At 48.0% G+C, this 23187-nt stretch overlaps 1 protein-coding gene across 2 annotated transcripts in view; it reads right to left on the reverse strand.

Moving 5' to 3' along the window:
- The window catches only part of LOC115166893 (proprotein convertase subtilisin/kexin type 6), a gene marked incomplete in the record, with an annotated part of 86931 nt that overhangs the window by 38491 nt on the left and 25253 nt on the right, over nucleotides 1-23187 (reverse strand). For both annotated transcript variants that reach the window (XM_029720798.1, XM_029720799.1), the window contains 4 exon segments: nucleotides 6498-6615; nucleotides 9153-9256; nucleotides 15779-15879; nucleotides 19219-19431. In XM_029720798.1, coding sequence (XP_029576658.1) covers nucleotides 6498-6615; nucleotides 9153-9256; nucleotides 15779-15879; nucleotides 19219-19431 — 536 coding nt within the window.

Here is a 23187-nt window from a genome sequence, read left to right on the forward strand (position 1 = left end):
TCCTCCAAGTCATTAAGGTTTCGAGGCTGACGTTTGGCAACTCGGACCTTCAGCTCCCTCCACAGATTTTCTATGGGATTAAGGTCTGGAGACTGGCTAGGCCACTCCAGGACCTTAATGTGCTTCTTCTTGAGCCACTCCTTTGTTGCCTTGGCCGTGTGTTTTGGGTCATTGTCATGATGGAATACCCATCCACGACCCATTTTCAATGCCCTGGCTGAGGGAAGGAGGTTCTCACCCAAGATTTGACTGTCCATGGCCCCGTCCATTGTCCCTTTGATGCGGTGAAGCTGTCCTGTCCCCTTAGCAGAAAAACACCCCCAAAGCATAATGTTTTCACCACCATGTTTGACGGTGGGGATGGTGTTCTTGGGGTCATAGGCAGCATTCCTCCTCCTCCAAACACGGCGAGTTGAGTTGATGCCAAAGAGCTCCATTTTGGTCTCATCTGACCACAACACTTTCACCCAGTTGTCCTCTGAATCATTCAGATGTTCATTGGCAAACTTCAGACGGGCATGTATATGTGCTTTCTTGAGCAGGGGGACCTTGCGGGCGCTGCAGGATTTCAGTCCTTCACGGCGTAGTGTGTTACCAATTGTTTTCTTGGTGACGATGGTCCCAGCTGCCTTGAGATTATTGACAAGATCCTCCCGTGTAGTTCTGGGCTGATTCCTCACCGTTCTCATGATCATTGCAACTCCACGAGGTGAGATCTTGCATGGAGCCACAGGCAGATTGACAGTTCTTTTGCGTTTCTTCCATTTGTGAATAATCGCACCAACTGTTGTCACCTTCTCACCAAGCTGCTTGGCGATGGTCTTGTAGCCCATTCCAGCCTTGTGTAGGTCTACAATCTTGTCCCTGACATCCTTGGAGAGCTCTTTGGTCTTGGCCATTGTGGAGAGTTTGGAATCTGATTGATTGATTGCTTCTGTGGACAGGTGTCTTTTATACAGGTAACAAACTGAGATTAGGAGCACTCCCTTTAAGAGTGTGCTCCTAATCTCAGCTCGTTACCTGTATAAAAGACACCTGGGAGACAGAAATCTTTCTGAGTGAGAGGGGGTCAAATACTTATTTCCCTCATTAAAATGCAAATCAATTTATAACATTTTTGACATGCATTTTTCTGGACTTTTTTGTTGTTCTTATAGACTGATTATAGACTGATAATTTCTTTGTCAGTGGGCAAACGTACAAAATCAGCAGGGGATCAAATACTTTTTTCCCTCACTGTACTGCTACCCTAAAAGCTACCCTTTTCTGAAACGACTGTATTAGACAAATTTCGACTGTATTATAGACTGCACGGGGTGTTAGAGGAGAGTTGTGTTACTAAGGGAACTACACGGGCAGTGACAGAATGAATAGAAAGCAGCCAATATGAAATTGAATTACCGTCACATATCATTGGCTAACTGACTTCCTACAAAAGTGCTACCTGGAACCTAAAAGGGTTCTTCGGCTGTCCCCATAGGATAACTCTTTAAAGAACCATTTTTGGTTCCAGGTAGAACACTTTTGGGTTCCAGGTAGAACCCTTTCCACAGAGGGTTCTACCTGAAACCCAAAAGGGTTCTACCATAAACCAAAAAGGGTTCTCATATGGCAACAGCCAAAGCACCATTTTGGAACCTTTTTTACTAAGAGTGTAGGACAGACCATAAAAGCACATCCCACTGGGCACAGAGGTCAATTCAACGTCTATTCCACATTGGTTCAACTTAATTCCATTGAAATGATGCGGAAAAAACGGTGATTCAACCAGTGTGTGACTGTCACGTCCTGACCAGTAAAAGGGGTTATTTGTTATAGTAGTTTGGTCAGGGCATGGCAGGGGGGTGTTTGTTTTGTGTGTTTGGGGTTTTGATGTATGTTCTATATTTAATATTTCTATGTTCATTCTATGTTCCCTATCTAGTTTTTGTATTTCTGTGATTTGGCCTGGTATGGCTCTCAATCAGGGACAGCTGTACTTCGTTGTCGCTGATTGGGAGCCATACTTAGGTAGCCCTTTTTCCACCTGTCTTTTGTGGGAAGTTGATTTTGCATAGCTGTGAGTAGCCTGCAATACTGTTCGTTCGTTGTGTTTGTTTATTGTTTTGCTGGTTCACGTTAATTAAAATATGATGAACCCAACCCACGCTTCGCCTTGGTTTACTCCTTCAGACGGACGTTACAGAACTTCCCACCACCAACGGACCAAGCAGCGTGGAAGGGAGTAGAACCAGGAGAGGAGCTATCTAGAGTCATGGACTTGGGAGGAGATTCTGGACTGACAGGGACCCTGGAGACAAGCGGGAGAATACCGTCGCCTGCCGGAGGAGATTGAGGCAGCGAAGGCAGAACAGCGTTTCTGGGAGGATCGGCTGGCACGGCAAGTGGAGGCTGAGAGGCAGCCCCCCAACATTTTTGGGGGGAGATTGGCGGAGTCAGGCGTTAGACCTGAGCCAAATCCCCGTGCTTACCGGAAGCAGCGTGGTACTGGTCAGGCACCGTGTTATGCGATAGAGCGCACGGTGTCTCCAGTGCGCGCTCATAGCCCGGTGCGCTACATCCCAGCCCCCCGCAAGTGCCGTCCTAGAGTGGGCATCCAGCCAGGTAGGAGTATGCCTGCGCAGCACATCTGGCCACCAGTGCGTCTCCTAGGCCCAGGCTACCCTGCGCCTGCTCTACGCACGGCAGCCATCAGTCCTCTGCACAGCCCAGTTCGCCCTGTGCCAGCCCGTGCAGGGCTACTGTTACAACCCAGCCAGGACGGGTTGTGCAGGCTGTGCGCTCCAGACCTCCAGTACGTCTTCGAGACCCGGTCTATCCTGTGCCTGCTCCCAGAGCCAGGCCTCCTGCATGTCTCTCCAGCCTGGTGAATCCTGTGCCTGCTCCCAGAGCCAGGCCTACTGCAAGTCCCGCCAGTCCGGAGCCGCCAGAGCCGCCCGCCAGTCCCACCTCTGTAGGTGGGAGGATTGGGAAGGAGGGGGTGTAGCACAAGAAACGTCGTTGACGGTGGCCACCCTCCCTTCCCTCCCTTTAGTTTGGGGTTATTATTTTGTGAGATTTTGTTTCAGGTGCATTTGGGGTCTGCACCTTTGGGGGGGGGGGGGGGGGGGGGGTACTGTCATGTCCTGACCAGTAAAAGGGGTTATTTGTTATAGTAGTTTGGTCAGGGCGTGGCAGGGGGGTGTTTGTTTTGTGTGTTTGGGGTTTTGATGTATGTTCTATATTTAATATTTCTATCTTCATTCTATGTTCCCTATCTAGTTATCTAGTTTTTGTATTTCTGTGTTTTGGCCTGGTATGGCTCTCAATCAGGGACAGCTGTACTTCGTTGTCGCTGATTGGGAGCCATACTTAGGTAGCCCTTTTTCCACCTGTCTTTTGTGGGAAGTTGATTTTGCATAGCTGTGAGGAGCCTGCAATACTGTTCGTTCGTTGTGCTTTGTTTATTGTTTTGCTGGTTCACGTTAATTAAAATATGATGAACCCAACCCAAGCTGCGCCTTGGTCTACTCCTTCAGACGGACGTTACAGTGACCAGCGAGAAAGCACTGATCATTTCTTTACATTCCAGTGAAGAGGCAACTCCGGGATGCTGGCCTTCTAGGCAGAGTTGCAAAGAAAAAGCCATTTCTCAGACTGACCAATAAAAAGAAAAGATTAAAATGGGCAAAAGAACACAGAGGAACTCTGCCTAGAAGGCCAGCATCCCGGAGTCACCTCTTCACTGTTGACGTTGAGACTGGTGTTTTGCGGGTACTATTTAATGAAGCTGCCAGTTGAGGACTTGTGAGGCGTCTGTTTCTCAAACTAGACACTCTAATGTACTTGTCCTCTTGCTCAGTTGTGCACCGGGGCCTCCCACTCAGATCTCGTACACAGTGTTGTACGAGATCTTCAGTTTCTTGACAATTTCTCGCATGGAATAGCCTTCATTTCTCAGAACAAGAATAGACTGACGAGTTTCAGAATAAAGTTTCTTTGTTTCTGGACATTTTGAGCCTGTAATCGAACACACAAATGCTGATGCTCCAGATACTCAACTAGTCTAAAGATGGCCAGTTATATTGCTTCTTTAATCAGAACAACAGTTTTCAGCTGTGCTAACACAATTGCAAAAGAGTTTTCTAATGATCAATTAGCCTTTTAAAATGATAAACTTGGATTAGCTAACACAACGTGTCATTGGAACACAGGAGTGATGGTTGCTGATAATGGGCCTCTGTACACCTATGTAGATATTCCATTTAAAGAATCAGCTGTTTCCAGCTACAATAGTCATTTACAACATTAACAATGTCTACACTGTATTTCCGCTAAATTTGATGTTATTTTAATGGACCAAAAATGTGCTTTTCTTTCAAAAACAAGGACATTTCTAAGTGACCCCAAACTTCTGAATTGTAGTGTACATTTAGTTACATTAAACTGGTTAAAATAGCAGGGGTTCACATGTCTGCATATTTTTGCTCTGCAAATACACAGATCACCATTTTGTGTAGCTAATTGTAGTTCTTGCTTTACACATTTGCTTTTCTCACCCACACGCAACCAACCAGGGATCTGTATGGGTTTTGTGTGGCAGGAATAAGTTGAGAGGCTCTGGCCCATGGACAAACACACACAGGCACTCACACATACACACAAGTCATCCTCCCCTTTCATCCCTGTGCATCTCCGGAGCAACGTCTAAGATTTATGAGAAACTATTCTCTGTTCAAATGGAACACTAGCACCACAGCTGCAGTACCAGAACATAGTGACACACAGAGCAGCATGCTCCCCTGTGCACCCGTAAAAAGTGTCCCCCAGTTTGTGCCAGGCACAACAGCACCATGGTGATGATAGCTAACATGACTCAGCTCGGTCCATTGTCAAACTTGGCAGAGGAGTCAATCCTATGATAAGGGAATGGAAAGAAGCACACAGCGTTTGATATTTCCCCTCTTTTTGAGTGTTTTTGGCAGTATAAAAACCAGTGGTCTTTGAAATGAACCATTAAAGGGGCAATCAGCAGTAGAAACAAACAATATTTCTGGGAAAAAAGCTGAGGGATGGGGCTGGAGAGTTGCAATGAATTAAAATCATAAACAGAGCTATGGATGCAAGGACTGACCCTCCATGATACCTACATTATAGTTTTAACCATGTTTTAAGGCTATATAGTGTTTGTTTACATTTACATTGTTGACAAACATTGGAGTAAAACAAGCTTATATTTTGGGTTCTGATGGGGTACAACAGTTGATCTAAACTCATGAGGTATTTATATGTTATATTTTTCAAAAATCAATGGGTATCAGTCCAAAAATGGATGTAGCAACTGCTGATTGCCCCTTTAAATGCAAAGTGGCTCCCTATGTGTCCATGACTACATTCTGAGTGGGTTTTTGGCCGGAAGGTGTGCCAATTTTCGCTTCTTATTCTCTGGCTGTTTTGGAATGGAATGACATCTTCACATCGTTACATAAACAAACAACCGCCATTTTGTTTCTCTCAAGTCAAGTGGATGGCAGCCAGGCAGTCACTGACCCTAGATGGATCCAGTTTTATCTCCTATAGGGAATAGGGCTCAAAAGTAGTGCACTATATAGAGAATAAGGATTAAATGTAATGTACTTTATAGGGATGAAACGCAATGCACTATATAGAGAATAGGGATCAAAAGCAGTGCACACACACACACACACACACCTCACAATCCCCTGGATCCACTCTGATGATTTCCACCCCACAGAAAATATAAAGAGTGTTTTGCAACTAACTGAAGGTTAGGGTGTAGACAAGTTCATCCGGCGTTAAACGACTCTGTTTTTATTATCTTATAATATATAATAATAGTCAGTGCCTCTATGTGCTTCATAAACACCTAGACGCTACGCATCTTCAACAGCCTGCTATGAGCTCATCATGCGTAGACATGCTCCAATTACTGACAATATCCTCCTGATGAAAATAAACTGATTTAATTACAAAGCATTATAATCATCAGATCCCTGTTTTCACATATTACAGTTTATAACAGCTAGAATATAACACTAGTGGTTATGGAGGAGGAGGACGTGTGTGTGTTTGTATGTATGTATGTATGTATGTATGTATGTATGTATGTATGTATGTATGTATGTATGTATGTATGTATGTATGTATGTATGTATGTATGTATGTATGTATGTATGTATGTATGTATGTGTGTGTCTGAATGTGTATGTGTTTATGTGTGTGCGTGCGCGCGCGCGTGTGTGTGTGTGTGTGTGTGTGTGTGTGTGTGTGTGTGTGTGTGTGTGTGTGTGTGTGTGTGTGTGTGTGTGTGTCCAGTAGAACAAGGAATTGTTTGAGCTCTATTCATTACAGTTCTATCTGAAACATTCTGAATGCTTCACCAAATATACCACAGCCCTCCTGAATGGGTATTTGAATGTTTTTAAATGTTTTCTGAACGTTACAGGTTGTCTTGGCACAAAGGGAACCACATAACCGGTAGGGCGCTGCTTCCTCACCTGGTTCGTCGTTCAGACATCCTAGTACAGGTGTGCTGGGTAGGAACACTCCTCCACTTCTTAGCCTCCACCACCATACCCTCCGCATCCACCAGCCCAAAGCCATACAGGTGACTCACTGAGAGAGAGGGAGGGGTGGAGCGAGAGAGAGAGGGAGGGGTGGAGCGAGAGAGAGAGGGAGAGAGAGAGGGAGGGGTGGAGCGAGAGAGAGAGGGAGAGAGAGAGGGAGGGGTGGAGCGAGAGAGAGAGGGGAGGGGTGGAGCGAGAGAGAGAGGGAGAGAGAGAGGGAGGGGTGGAGCGAGAGAGAGAGAGGGGGGTAGAGCGAGAGAGAGAGGGAGGGGTGGAGCGAGAGAGAGAGGGAGAGAGAGAGGGAGGGGGTGGAGCGAGAGAGAGAGAGAGGGGTAGAGGGAGAGAGAAGAGGAGGGGTGGAGCGAGAGGAGAGAGGGAGGGGTGGAGCGAGAGAGAGAGGGAGGGGTGGAGCGAGAGAGAGAGGGAGGGGTGGAGCGAGAGAGAGAGGGAGAGAGAGAGGGAGGGGTGGAGCGAGAGAGAGAGAGAGAGGGGTAGAGCGAGAGAGAGGGAGAGAGAGAGAGAGGGGGGGGGAGCGAGAGAGAGAAGGAGAGAGAGAGAGAGAGAGGGGTGGAGCGAGAGAGAGGGAGAGAGAGAGAGAGGGGTAGAGCGAGAGAGAGAGGGAGAGAGAGAGAGAGGGGTGGAGCGAGAGAGAGGGAGAGAGGAGAGAGGGGGGGGGGTGGAGCGAGAGAGAGAGAGAAGGGTGGAGCGAGAGAGAGGGAGGGGGGGGAGCGAGCGAGGGAGAGAGAGAGGGAGGGGTGGAGCGAGAGAGAGAGGGAGGGGTGGAGCGAGAGAGGGAGGAGGGGTGGGCGAGAGAGAGAGGAGAGAGAGAGAGAGGGGTAGAGCGAGAGGAGAGAGAGGGAGAGAGAGAGAGAGAGAGGGGTGGAGCGAGAGGGAGAGGGGAGAGAGAGAGGGAGGGGTGGAGCGAGAGAGAGAGAGGGGGTAGAGGAGAGCGAGAGAGAGGAGGAGAGAGAGAGAGGGGGGTGGAGCGAGAGAGAGGGAGAGAGAGAGGGAGGGTGAGAGGAGAGAGGGAGAGGAGGGAGAGAGAGAGGGAGGGGAGAGCGAGAGAGAGAGGGAGGCGTGGAGCGAGGAGGGAGGTGGCGAGAGAGAGAGGGGAGGGGGGGAGGAGAGAGAGGAGAGAGAGAGGGGTTTAGGGTGGAGCGAGAGAGAGAGGCGAGGGGTGGAGGCGAGGAGGAGAGAGGGAGAGAGAGAGGGAGGGGTGGAGCGAGAGAGAGAGAGAGGGGTAGAGCGAGAGAGAGAGGGAGAGAGAGGGAGGGGTGGAGCGAGAGAGAGAGGGAGGGGTGGAGCGAGAGAGAGAGAGGGAGAGAGAGAGGGAGGGGTGGAGCGAGAGAGAGAGAGAGGGGTAGAGAGAGAGAGAGAGAGGAGAGAGAGAGAGAGATGAGGAGTTAGACCTGTGTCTAAATGGATGAGTGAAGCTTCTAAAGAGAAAGATGCCCTAAATTATTACATTCCATCTTTCTTTTTTCCTTTCTTTAATTTTGGGGGTGGGCAGGGGGGGAAGCATATCCTGAACTGGTGTAACTACTACACAGCTGATGATGGATTTATAAGAAACAGTTCAAATGTTACACCTTCCTCTCCAGGTGAAGTGATAAGAGAGGTACCAGCCCTAATCAAACACACACACCCACTCAGCCCTACCTAAAAAAACTGACCAAGACTGGGCATCTATAAGGTCTTATTTATGCATACATTTAAGCAATGAGATATATATATATATATAATTAGATACACAAAACTAGTCAAAAGTTTGTGAGCCGAAGGCGAGCAATTACTTGGAAATCATAAACCAACACGAGTGCTGGAACAGAACAACTATGTGCAATGGCTGAGGGATCTCTGAATGCTGGGGGATCTCTGAATGCTGGGGGATCTCTGAATGCTGGAGGATCTCTGAATGCTGGGGGATCTCTGAATGCTGGCAGATCTCTGAATGCTGGGGGATCTCTGAATGCTGGGGGATCTCTGAATGCTGGGGGATCTCTGAATGCTGGCAGATCTCTGAATGCTGGGGGATCTCTGAATGCTGGCGGATCTCTGAATGCTGCCGGATCTCTGAATGCTGGGGGATCTCAGAATGGTGGGGGATCTCTGAATGCTGGGGGATCTCTGAATGCTGGCGGATCTCTGAATGCTGGGGGATCTCTGAATGCTGGGGGATCTCTGAATGCTGGGGGATCTCTGAATGCTGAGGGATCTCTGAATGCTGGGGGATCTCTGAATGCTGAGGGATCTCTGAATGCTGGGGGATCTCTGAATGCTGGGGGATCTCTGAATGCTGGGGGATCTCTGAATGCTGGCGGATCTCTGAATGCTGGGGGATCTCTGAATGCTGGCGGATCTCTGAATGCTGGCGGATCTCTGAATGCTGGGGGATCTCTGAATGCTGGGGGATCTCTGAATGCTGGGGGATCTCTGAATGCTGGGGATCTCTGAAGGACCAAGTTAACGAACACTGCCATACAGTATATGACAGTGGAGGCTGGTGGAGGAAAAATGCCTGTCCTCCCCATCTCTCCCTCCACCAGCCTCCACTGGTACAGGAGGAGTCCATTGTACTGTAGCTACCTCTGTGTCCGGCTGCATTGGTCTTCCAGTCATTGGCCTTCAGGTGGACAGGCCTGGACGTCTTGACCAGCAGGTGCTGGATATCTCTCCAGCTGACCAATGGGCTGGAACAACATAAATAAATATGTTACTGCGTGCCCTGATGAACACGACCCAATACTTAACGTTTTCTTGACTTAGCTTGTGGTTTGTGCCCAGGTCTTAAGAAAATCACAAAGAAGGCAGTAAGAAATGACAGCTGTTTACCCAGCTTTTTTTCTTATACAGTATGGCCAAAAGTAGAAAACTATAGAAATAAGTCAAATGTATTTGCACAAGTCATGTCCCTAACAATTCACTCACAAATAGTTTGATGTTTTACTTAATTTAAATAATTTATAAGATCAATTCGCTCATTAAAATCTGATGTAGAGCGATCAAATTAAATGTACCCCATTCTGCAGTCGTATCATCGTGTTTCATTGTCTAATTGTGTATTAAGCACGTAATTAGAGCAGTAAAAATACGTTTTGTCATACCCGTGATCTACCACGGCTGTCAGCCTGTCAGCATTCAGGGCTCGAACCACCCAGTTTATAATTGGGTATTAAGCACATAGTCTATATCCAGGGCTCCTCCCACTGTCTAGGGGACAACTAGGAGCTACATGACCCAGTAACAGCAGTAAGATAGAACACCATTAACACATCTAGTTAGTATTCCATCTAGTATTATCTTCAATTATTCTCTGTTATCTACAGATGTGGGAATAGGCTAATAGTCCCTGATCCACAGGTCAGAGCTGCTGAAGGTCTGAACACAAATCACCCCTGCTACTACCTGAGTTCCTCAGCTCAAATGTGTGTATGTGATGCGTGCGTTTGGCGTGCGTGCCAAAACATCCCATGAACCATTCTCCTAAAAGAAGGTGGACCCTGAAAAGGGATGTCCTTCCACAGTAGTGAACCAGTTATTAGAAAAACGCCACTATGTTGAGACTCCAGAGTCCGTGCAACGTCAAAATAAGACCTCCTTGACAGACAGACAGACAGACAGACAGACAGACAGACAGACAGACAGACAGACAGACAGACAGACAGACAGACACGACCCTGGCAGAATACCTGACCACTGTGACTGACCCAAACTTAAGGAAAGCTTTGACTATGTACAGACTCAGTGAGCATAGCCTTGCTATTGAGAAAGGCCACCGTAGGCAGACATGGCTCTCAAGAGAAGACAGGCTATGTGCACACTGCCCACAAAATGAGGTGGAAACTGAGCTGCACTTCCTAACCTCCTGCCCAATGACCATATTAGAGACACATATTTCCCTCAGATTACAGACCCACAAAGAATTCGAAAACAAACCCAATTTTGATAAACTCCCATGTCTACTGGGTGAAATTCCACAGTGTGCCATCACAGCAGCAAGATTTGTGACCTGTTGCCACAAGAAAAGGTCAACCAGTGAAGAACAAACACCATTGTAAAAACAACCCATATTTATGCTAATTTATTTTCCCTTGTGTACTTTAACCATTTGTACATCGTTACAACACTGTATATATACATAATATGACCTTTGTAATGTCTTTGTTCTTTTGAAACTTCTGTATGTGTAATGTTTACTGTTCATTTTTATTGTTTACCGGTATTTCACTTTGTATATTATCTACTTCACTTGCTTTGGCAATGTTAACACGTGTTTCCCATGCCAATAAAGCCCCTTGAATTGAACAGACAGACAGAGACAGACAGACAGACAGACAGACAGACAGACAGACAGACAGACAGACAGACAGACAGACAGACAGACAGACAGACAGACAGACAGACAGACAGACAGACAGACAGACAGACAGACAGACAGACAGACAGACAGACAGACAGACAGATAGATAGATAGATAGATAGATAGATAGATAGATAGATAGATAGATAGATAGATAGATAGATAGATAGATAGATAGATAGATAGATAGATAGATAGATAGATAGATAGATAGATAGATAGGGGATGGAGAAAAGGGGATGGAGGGATAGGGTAGAGAGAGAGAGGGATGGAGGGATAGGGTAGAGAGAGAGAGGGATGGAGGGATAGGGTAGAGAGAGGGGGATGGAGGGATAGGGTAGAGAGAAGGGGATGGAGGGATAGGGTAGAGAGAGAGAGGGATGGAGGGATAGGGTAGAGAGAGGGGGATAGAGGGATAGGGTAGAGAGAGAGAGAGGGATGGAGGGATAGGGTAGAGAGAGAGAGGGATGGAGGGATAGGGTAGAGAGAGGGGGATGGAGGGATAGGGTAGAGAGAAGGGGATGGAGGGATAGGGTAGAGAGAGAGAGGGATGGAGGGATAGGGTAGAGAGAGGGGGGACTAGAGGGAGAGGTAAGAGAGAGGAGAGAGAGGGATGGAGGGATAGGGTAGAGAGAGAGAGGGATGGAGGGATAGGGTAGAGAGAGGGGGATAGAGGGATAGGGTTAGATAGAGAGAGAGAGGGATGGAGGGATAGGGTAGAGAGAGGGGGATGGAGGATAGGGTAGAGAGAGAGAGGGATGGAGGGATAGGTAGAGGAGGGGGATAGAGGTATAGGGTTAGAGAGAGAGAGATGGGATGGAGGGATAGGGTACGAGAGAGAGGAGAGGGTGGAGGGATAGGAGAGGAGAGGGATGGAGGGATAGGGTAGAGAGAGAGAGGGATGGAGGGATAGGGTAGAGAGAGAGAGGGGGATGGAGGGATAGGGTAGAGAGATAAAGAGGGATAGAGGGATAGGGTAGAGAGAAAGAGGGAGGGAGGGATAGGGTAGAGAGAGAGGGGGATGGAGGGATAGGGTAGAGAGAGAGAGGGATGGAGGGATAGGGTAGAGAGAGAGGGGGGATGGAGGGATAGGGTAGAGAGAGAAAGAGGGATGGAGGGATAGGGTAGAGAGAGAGAGAGGGATAGAGGGATAGGGTAGAGAGAGAGGGATGGAGGGATAGGGTAGAGAGAGAAAGAGGGATAGAGGGATAGGGTAGAGAGAGAAAGAGGGAGGGAGGGATAGGGTAGAGAGAGAGAGGGATGGAGGGATAGGGTAGAGAGAGAGAGGGATGGAGGGATAGGGTAGAGAGAGGAGAGGGATGGAGGGATAGGGTAGAGAGAGAAAGAGGGATAGAGGGATAGGGTAGAGAGAGAGAGGGATGGAGGGATAGGGTAGAGAGAGAGGGGGATGGAGGGATAGGGTAGAGAGAGAGAGAGATGGATGGAGGGATAGGGTAGAGAGAGAGAGGGGGATGGAGGGATAGGGTAGAAAGAGAGGGGATGGAGGGATAGGGTAGAGAGAGAGAGGGGGATGGAGGGATAGGGGAGAGAGAGAGAGAGGGATGGAGGGATAGGGTAGAGAGAGAGGGGGATGGAGGGATAGGGTAGAGAGAGAGGAGGGATGGAGGGATAGGGTAGAGAGAGAAAGAGGGATGGAGGGATAGGGTAGAGAGAGAGAGAGGGATGGAGGGATAGGGTAGAGAGAGAAAGAGGGATAGAGGGATAGGGTAGAGAGAGAGAGGGATGGAGGGATAGGGTAGAGAGAGAGGGGGATGGAGGGATAGGGTAGAGAGAGAGAGGGATGGAGGGATAGGGTAGAAAGAGAGGGGGATGGAGGGATAGGGTAGAGAGATAAAGAGGGATAGAGGGATAGGGTAGAGAGAAAGAGGGAGGGAGGGATAGGGTAGAGAGAGGGGGATGGAGGGATAGGGTAGAGAGAGAGAGGGATGGAGGGATAGGGTAGAGAGAGAGGGGGATGGAGGGATAGGGTAGAGAGAGAGAGGGATGGAGGGATAGGGTAGAGAGAGAGAGGGATGGAGGGATAGGGTAGAGAGAGAGAGGGATGGAGGGATAGGGTAGAGAGAGAGAGGGATGGAGGGATAGGGTAGAGAGAGGGGGATGGAGGGATAGGGTAGAGAGAGAGAGGGATGGAGGGATAGGGTAGAGAGAGGGGGATGGAGGGATAGGGTAGAGAGAGAGAGAGGGATGGAGGGATAGGGTAGAGAGAGGGGGATAGAGGGATAGGGTAGAGAGATAAAGAGGGATGGAGGGATAGGGTAGAGAGAGAGAGGGATGGAGGGATAGGGTAGAGAGAGAAAGAGGGATGGAGGGATAGGGTAGAGAGAGAGAGGGATGGAGGGATAGGGTAGAGAGAAGGGGATGGAGGGATAGGGTAGAGAGAGAAAGAGGGATAGAGGGATAGGGTAGAGAGAGAAAGAGGGATAGAGGGATAGGGTAGAGAGAGAAAGAGGGATGGAGGGATAGGGTAGAGAGAGAGAGGGATGGAGGGATAGGGTAGAGAGAGAGAGGGATGGAGGGATAGGGTAGAGAGAGAGGGATAGAGGGATAGGGTAGAGAGAGAAAGAGGGATAGAGGGATAGGGTAGAGAGAGAAAGAGGGATGGAGGGATAGGGTAGAGAGAGGGGGATGGAGGGATAGGGTAGAGAGAGAGAGGGATGGAGGGATAGGGTAGAGAGAGAGAGGGATGGAGGGATAGGGTAGAGAGAGAGGGATGGAGGGATAGGGTAGAGAGAGAAAGAGGGATAGAGGGATAGGGTAGAGAGAGAGGGATGGAGGGATAGGGTAGAGAGAGAGAGGGATAGAGGGATAGGGTAGAGAGAGAGGGATGGAGGGATAGGGTAGAGAGAGAAAGAGGGATGGAGGGATAGGGTAGAGAGAGAAAGAGGGATGGAGGGATAGGGTAGAGAGATAAAGAGGGATGGAGGGATAGGGTAGAGAGAGAGAGGGATGGAGGGATAGGGTAGAGAGAGAGAGGGATGGAGGGATAGGGTAGAGAGAGAAAGAGGGATGGAGGGATAGGGTAGAGAGAGAGAGGGATGGAGGGATAGGGTAGAGAGAGAAAGAGGGATAGAGGGATAGGGTAGAGAGAGGGGGATGGAGGGATAGGGTAGAGAGAGAGAGAGGGATGGAGGGATAGGGTAGAGAGAGAGAGGGATGGAGGGATAGGGTAGAGAGAAGGGGATGGAGGGATAGGGTAGAGAGAGGGATGGAGGGATAGGGTAGAGAGAGGGATGGAGGGATAGGGTAGAGAGAAGGGGATGGAGGGATAGGGTAGAGAGAGAGAGGGATGGAGGGATAGGGTAGAGAGAGAGAGAGGGATGGAGGGATAGGGTAGAGAGAGGGATGGAGGGATAGGGTAGAGAGAGAAAGAGGGATGGAGGGATAGGGTAGAGAGAGGGGGATGGAGGGATAGGGTAGAGAGAGAAAGAGGGATGGAGGGATAGGGTAGAGAGAGAGAGGGATGGAGGGATAGGGTAGAGAGAGAGAGGGATGGAGGGATAGGGTAGAGAGAGAGAGGGATGGAGGGATAGGGTAGAGAGAGAGAGGGATGGAGGGATAGGGTAGAGAGAGAGGGATGGAGGGATAGGGTAGAGAGATAAAGAGGGATGGAGGGATAGGGTAGAGAGAGAGGGATGGAGGGATAGGGTAGAGAGAGAGAGGGATGGAGGGATAGGGTAGAGAGAGAGGGATGGAGGGATAGGGTAGAGAGAGAGGGATGGAGGGATAGGGTAGAGAGATAAAGAGGGATGGAGGGATAGGGTAGAGAGAGGGGGATGGAGGGATAGGGTAGAGAGAGAGAGGGATGGAGGGATAGGGTAGAGAGAGAAAGAGGGATGGAGGGATAGGGTAGAGAGAAAGAGGGAGGGAGGGATAGGGTAGAGAGAGAGGGATGGAGGGATAGGGTAGAGAGAGGGGGATGGAGGGATAGGGTAGAGAGAGGGGGATGGAGGGATAGGGTAGAGAGAGAAAGAGGGATGGAGGGATAGGGTAGAGAGAAAGAGGGAGGGAGGGATAGGGTAGAGAGAGAGGGATGGAGGGATAGGGTAGAGAGAGAGAGAGGGATGGAGGGATAGGGTAGAGAGAGAGAGGGATGGAGGGATAGGGTAGAGAGAGAGAGGGATGGAGGGATAGGGTAGAGAGAGAGAGGGATGGAGGGATAGGGTAGAGAGAGAGAGGGATGGAGGGATAGGGTAGAGAGAGAAAGAGGGATAGAGGGATAGGGTAGAGAGAGAAAGAGGGATGGAGGGATAGGGTAGAGAGAGAAAGAGGGATAGAGGGATAGGGTAGAGAGAGAGAGAGGGATAGAGGGATAGGGTAGAGAGAGAGAGAGGGATGGAGGGATAGGGTAGAGAGAGAAAGAGGGATAGAGGGATAGGGTAGAGAGAGAAAGAGGGATGGATGGATAGGGTAGAGAGAGAGGGATGGAGGGATAGGGTAGAGAGAGAAAGAGGGATGGATGGATAGGGTAGAGAGAGAGGGATGGATGGATAGGGTAGAGAGAGAAAGAGGGATGGATGGATAGGGTAGAGAGAGAGGGATGGAGGGATAGGGTAGAGAGAGGGGGATGGAGGGATAGGGTGGAGAGAGAGAGGGATGGATGGATAGGGTAGAGAGAGAAAGAGGGATGGAGGGATAGGGTAGAGAGAGAAAGAGGGATGGATGGATAGGGTAGAGAGAGAGGGATGGAGGGATAGGGTAGAGAGAGGGGGATGGAGGGATAGGGTAGAGAGAGAGAGGGATGGAGGGATAGGGTAGAGAGAGAGGGGGATGGAGGGATAGGGTAGAGAGAGAGGGGGATGGAGGGATAGGGTAGAGAGAGAGGGGTACTGACTTGGCCTCCAGAGCGAGAGCGATGACCCCAGCCACCATGGGAGCCGACACAGAGGTGCCAGTGTGGCCATCAGTACAGCGCTGCCGCAGGTCTGTGGTCACCTGACAGAAGGGAAAACGACAGAGTTTACATCTTATTCACTCCTCATCTTTCTTTACATTCCTTTCTTCTTGAGTTAGAATGGCTGCCGCAAAGACTGACACTCAGAAATGTGTTCCCTAAACCACACAATGCACTGTACAACCAGTTGCCTCTCGAGACACACCGGACTATACATTCTATTTACAGTAATATATACAACATACATTCTATTTACAGTAATATTTACAGTTATTTACAGTAGTGATGACATAATAATGACTAAGTACAGGAACTTGTTTTTTGGTATCTTGGGTTATGTCCTAATACTCTTATGCAGCTTCCTTTTCTTGTTCCCTTTGCCACTACACTCACTACACTCACTACACTCACTACACTCACATCATTAGTAATGATGGCAAGGAGACAGCAATGAGTGGAGGCTATTTCGGACTCTTGGCAAGGAAAGACCAATTGACTGTTAAGTGGATGCCGGAGCAGGGAGCACATAGCCAAGGCTTGTTAAAGTACATGACAGATGGGTGAGGGGAGAAGGGCAGAGAGCAGTCCCCTTGTGGTAACCCCACCACCACCACCAGGAAGAGTTGCTGCTGCTTTTGCAGCGGCTAATGGGGATCCTAATAAATACCAAATACCACCACTGCCCTACCATGTGTACTGGACTGGGGCCACAGGTTCAGCTTCTGCTAAACTCAGCAAATATTATTCTAACCAGGACACCCACAGTGTTGGCCTAGACCATAGGCAGGGGAGGGGGCCGCGAGAGGTATAGGATCCACAGCCCCAGGGGGAGAGGTATAGGATCCACAGCCCCAGGGGGAGAGGTATAGGATCCACAGCCCCAGGGGGAGAGGTATAGGATCCACAGCCCCAGGGGGAGAGGTATAGGATCCACAGCCCCAGGGGGAGAGGTACAGGATCCACAGCCCCAGGGGGAGAGGTATAGGATCCACAGCCCCAGGGGGAGAGGTATAGGATCCACACCCCCAGGGGGAGAGGTACAGGATCCACAGCCCCAGGGGGAGAGGTATAGGATCCACAGCCCCAGGGGGAGAGGTATAGGATCCACAGCCCCAGGGGGAGGGGTATAGGATCCACAGCCCCAAGGGGCTGTATCAAGCGTCTTGACAAATATGGGCCCTGAGCCCAGGAGGCCAGAGCCCCACCCAGAGTTTTCACACCAGGGCTTTAAAGGGATAGTTCACCCAAATTACAAAATTGCATTTTACATTTTGTTTCTTTACCTTGGAAGCAGTCAATGAGAAACCGCAAGACACAATTGGTTTTGTTTACCTATGCCCCTGCTACCAACCTCTAACATTTGCATTTTGAGATGATTTGGACCAGAATTTTTTTTACGACATTATGCCACGCTCTTTAAAGGATACTTCTATTTTGGGATTCATTGACTGTTATAGGTTTGTTAGAAAATACTTATGTTAGCAGTTAGTGGTAATGGCTATGTATACCAAACCTAAGTGTGGATCTACGTCTCCTTGTCCCTGGACTGCTTTCAAGTTAAGGAAACACATGTATAAGTTTGTAATTTTAAAGAATTGTTAAGGGAGTTAAACAAGCAGTGTGATAAAAAGGAGCGCGGCCAGGCGGGTTATGTTTCAAAAGACGCATGACTCGACCTTCGCCTCTCCCGAGCCCATACGGGAGTTGTACTGGTCTCTCCCGAGCCCATACGGGAGTTGTACTGGTCTCTCCCGAGCCCATACGGGAGTTGTACTGGTCTCTCCCGAGCCCATACGGGAGTTGTACTGGTCTCTCCCGAGCCCATACGGGAGTTGTACTGGTCTCTCCCGAGCCCATACGGGAGTTGTACTGGTCTCTCCCGAGCCCATACGGGAGTTGTACTGGTCTCTCCCGAGCCCATACGGGAGTTGTACTGGTCTCTCCCGAGCCCATACGGGAGTTGTACTGGTCTCTCCCGAGCCCATACGGGAGTTGTACTGGTCTCTCCCGAGCCCATACTCGGGAGAGACCAGAATTGGCTAATTTCTTAGCCAATTTTTTGGCAGTTTTACTTTAGTATCTTATTCCAAAAAGGATGCATGTTTTGGAATATTTTTATTCTGTACAGGCTTCCTTCTTTTCACTCTGTCATTTAGATTAGTATTGTGGAGTAACTACAATGTTGATCCTCAGTTTTCTCCTATCCCAGCCATTTAAATTCTGTGACTGTTTTATAGTCACCATTGGCCTCATGGTGAAATCCCTGAGCGGTTTCCTTCCTCTCAGGCAACTGAGTTAGGAAGGATGCCTGTATCTTTGTAGTGACTGGGTGTATTGATATACCATCCAATGTGTAATTAATAACTTCTCCATGCTCAAAGGGCTTTTTAATGTCTGCTATTTTTTAGACCCATCTACCAATAAGTGCCCTTCTTTGTGAAGCATTAGAAAACCTCCCTGGTCTTTATGGTTGAATCTGTTTGAAATTCACTTCTCAGCTGAGGGACCTTAGAGATAATTGTATGTGTGGGATACTGAGATGAGTTAGTCATTAAAAAAAATTCTTAAACACTATTATTGCACAGAGACTGAGTCCATGCAACTTATGTGACTTGGTCAGCATGCCTCTCCTCTCTCCTCTCTCAAGCACAAGCCTGGCTAAATATTGGCGTTGTCCAGTAGTAACCTTTCCTCATTAAAATGGATGGTGGATATTTGTTAAAAAGAGCAACACAAACAGCACATTTGAGCTGTGTCCAAGTTGTTGACGCTGTCATAATTCCAGTAAGGGGAGGCCATCTCTGTGTAGTTGGGGGAAAACAGTGTGTAGTTGATGGATGTGGCATGTCTGTGCTTTGGCAACGCTACAACATTCCCTTATCCCAGAGGACATCAAAAACATGATATGGGGATGGTGTTATGAGTGTGTGTGTGTGTGAGTGTGTGTGTGTGTTTATGAATGCCAGAATGAATGATAGCATGTTTCTGAACGAGAGTGAGAGTGTGTGTGCATGTGTTTGAGTCTGGCCACTGAACTGTATCATAGCATTCTGAATGTTAATCTGCTTAGATGGAAATGTACATTTGACAGAATGAAGGATGCCATAATAATGTGTACTAGCATTCCTTGGCTTTTATGGTTTATAACCCTACAACTAAACAGCTTTCCTTCCATGGGAAAGCAGGCAAAGGCACACTTGATTAAAACATCAACACACCTCAAAACTCAACTATTTTCCTTTTGTAAAACTTGCCATGAAGAGCAGACCTCCAAGTACTAGGGCTTGCACTCACACACACACACACACACACGCACACGCACACGCACACGCACACGCACACGCACACACACACACACACACACACACACACACACTTACTATCTTCCTGTCATAGAACTCCCCGCTGCTGTAGGTGGTGGCCAGTGTGGAGGAGCAGACCTCCAGGTACCAGGGCTTGTTGCCGTTCTCTGTGGTGCTGGAGATGGAGATGGTGTAGATGCTGTTGGTGTAGCCGTCACACGAACAGTGGTCGCCCTGGCGACCGCCGTTCCCCGACGCCCAAACAAAGATGGATCCCAGACCCTTCCGGCCCTATTTGAGAGGGAGAGAGGGACAGATGTGAACAACTGAGCCAAACAGAGAAGATCCAAATCAAGCTGGGTTACTCATCCATCATAGTTGTTGAGAAATACAACTTCAAAAGAAGGTACCTGAGCCTGCAGTTTGGTTCAGCACGATAGTGTGAAAAGGATATCAGCAGACATTGAAAGTTGATTTGAAAAATACGTCTTTCTCGTTAAAATGATCTCCATTGTAGATGGGCTTCGTACATCCCCCCAAAAACACTTTCTTCTCTTTGTTATGTAATGTGCTCTTAGCGCTCCACTGAATCAATGCAATCCATTTTTCAACAGAGTTCAATACCACACAGCAATAAGGACCATTTCACTTTGTACTTCTGGGGGCGCTAAACAATAAGTGGAATTGCATTTCCTTATTCGTTTCATTTGAGTGACTCGGTTAAGTAGATTGATTTGCTCCAAAATACCTTTTGAAATCAAGTGCCTCATATTGAGATCCTGTTACTGTCTAATCTAATTTGAGTGATGCAGTTCTGTACACTGATTTCCAAAGTTATTTTGGGCAAATCATGTTCCTCAAAGGCTGATATTCATGACGTTTTCTGATCAAAAGTTCCTCTGGTCAGGAGTAGTGCACTACATGGGGAATAGGGTGTAATTTGAGTTGCTCAAGTCAAAAGTAGTACACTAGGAAGGGAGGGTGCCATTGAAACATTTACATTTTAGTCATTTAGCAGACGCTCTTATCCAGAGCGACTTACAGTAGTGAATGCATACATTTCTGGCCCCCCGTGGGAATCAAACCCACAACCCGGGCGTTGCACACACCATGCTGGCATTGCAAACACCATGCTCTACCAACTGAGCCACAGGGAAGGCCGAAATACAATGGCTTCGATGCATCAACATCTGTGTTACATGAACTCTCTTCCAAATTGCCTTCATTCACCCCAGATGAAACACTCATATAAGAAAGTAGTGCACTACAATTGGGTTTCATTTGATCAAATGTTTGGTCAAAAGTAGTGCACTATATGGCCCAAAGGGGGTCATCAGTAGTGTACTATATGGCCCAAAGGGGGTCAAAAGTAGTGCACTATATGGCCCAAAGGGGGTCAAAAGTAGTGCACTATATGGCCCAAAGGGGGTCATCAGTAGTTTACTATATGGCCCAAAGGGGGTCAAAAGTAGTGCACTATATGGCCCAAAGGGGGTCATCAGTAGTGTACTATATGGCCCAAAGGGGGTCAAAAGTAGTGCACTATATGGCCCAAAGGGGGTCATCAGTAGTGTACTATATGGCCCAAAGGGGGTCATTAGTAGTGTACTATATGGCCCAAAGGGAGTCATTAGTAGTGTACTATATGGCCCAAAGGGGGTTATCAGTAGTGTACTATATGGCCCAAAAGGGGTCATCAGTAGTGTACTATATGGCCCAAAGGGGGTCAAAAGTAGTGCACAATATGGCCCAAAGGGGGTCATCAGTAGTGTACTATTTGGCCCAAAGGGTGTTATCAGTAGTGCACTATATCAGTAGTGCACTATATCAGTAGTGCACTAAGGGGGTCAAAAGTAGTGCACTATATGGCCCAAAGGGGGTCAAAAGTAGTGCACTATATGGCCCAAAGGGGGTCATCAGTAGTGTACTATATGGCCCAAAGGGGGTCATTAGTAGTGCACTATATGGCCCAAAGGGGGTCAAAAGTAGTGTACTATATGGCCCAAAGGGGGTCATTAGTAGTGCACTATATGGCCCAAAAGGGGTTATCAGTAGTGCACTATATGGCCCAAAGGGGGTCATTAGTAGTGCACTATATGGCCCAAAGGGGGTTATCAGTAGTGCACTATATGACCCAAAGGGGATCATTAGTAGTGCACTATATGGCCCAAAGGGGGTCATCAGTAGTGTACTATATGGCCCAAAGGGGGTCATCAGTAGTGTACTATATGGCCCAAAGGGGGTCATTAGTAGTGTACTATATGGCCCAAAGGGAGTCATTAGTAGTGTACTATATGGCCCAAAGGGGGTTATCAGTAGTGTACTATATGGCCCAAAAGGGGTCATCAGTAGTGTACTATATGGCCCAAAGGGGGTCAAAAGTAGTGCACAATATGGCCCAAAGGGGTTCATCAGTAGTGTACTATTTGGCCCAAAGGGTGTTATCAGTAGTGCACTATATCAGTAGTGCACTAAGGGGGTCAAAAAGTAGTGCACAATATGGCCCAAAGGGGGTCATCAGTAGTGTACTATTTGGCCCAAAGGGTGTTATCAGTAGTGCACTATATCAGTAGTGCACTATATCAGTAGTGCACTAAGGGGGTCAAAAGTAGTGCACTATATGGCCCAAAGGGGGTCAAAAGTAGTGCACTATATGGCCCAAAGGGGGTCATCAGTAGTGTACTATATGGCCCAAAGGGGGTCATTAGTAGTGCACTATATGGCCCAAAGGGGGTCAAAAGTAGTGTACTATATGGCCCAAAGGGGGTCATTAGTAGTGCACTATATGGCCCAAAAGGGGTTATCAGTAGTGCACTATATGGCCCAAAGGGGGTCATTAGTAGTGCACTATATGGCCCAAAGGGGGTTATCAGTAGTGCACTATATGACCCAAAGGGGATCATTAGTAGTGCACTATATGGCCCAAAGGGGGTCATCAGTAGTGTACTATATGGCCCAAAGGGGGTTATCAGTAGTGTACTATATGGCCCAAAGGGGGTTATCAGTAGTGTACTATATGGCCCAAAGGGGGTAATCAGTAGTGTACTATATGGCCCAAAGGGGGTTATCAGTAGTGTACTATATGGCCCAAAGGGGGTTATCAGTAGTGCACTATATGGCCCAAAGGGGGTCATTAGTAGTGCACTATATGGCCCAAAGGGGGTCATTAGTAGTGCACTATATGGCCCAAAGGGGGTTATCAGTAGTGCACTATATGACCCAAAGGGGATCATTAGTAGTGCACTATATGGCCCAAAGGGGGCTATCAGTAGTGTACTATATGGCCCAAAGGGGGTTATCAGTAGTGTACTATATGGCCCAAAGGGGGTTATCAGCAGTGCACTACAATTGGGTTTCATTTGATCAAATGTTTGGTCAAAAGTAGTGCACTATATGGCCCAGGGAATGGGGTGTCATCGAAGTAGTGCGCTACATTGGACAATACATAGGTTGTGATTAGCTATAAACTAGGTTTCCATCCGATTGTCAACTGATTTTCATGCGAATATTCTAAAATCGACATAAAGAAAATATGCGCATTTTCCCACCAGTGGTGTGTTTCCGCCAAAAAATCGGTCCGTTATGAGTTAGTGTGCACAACATTTACTTTTTGCTTCAGTTTTCAGGTGTCCAATAAACATCTGTAGTTCCATGTGTTTCCATCACGTTTTCAACTCTACAGATAGTTTTGTCACAAAAACTGTTGGGTTAAACAGCAAATGTGCCTCGTCTGGTCTTGGTGCTCTAGCCAACCGCTCACAGATACAGTGCAGGTAGGGTCGTCTCCATGATGAGATTATTATGGAGAAGAATATTTACATTTGTCAAACGGTAGTCAAGCACCTATCATCATGTCACCAGAATAAGACCCTCGATAGTTAATGGAAAGAAGCATCAAGCTCATCATTGTGCACTTTCACCACGCTGTGAATTTCATCATCATTTATTTCATCTGTAGCCAGATAAACTACATGGTTTCCTGAGTCGTAGTGGGAGGACCACACACACCATATAATTGCGTGACTCCAAGTTTACTTCGATATGATG

The sequence above is a fragment of the Salmo trutta genome, chromosome 29, assembly GCF_901001165.1.
Source record: "Salmo trutta chromosome 29, fSalTru1.1, whole genome shotgun sequence".
In the NCBI taxonomy this organism is placed as follows: Eukaryota; Metazoa; Chordata; class Actinopteri; order Salmoniformes; family Salmonidae; genus Salmo; species Salmo trutta.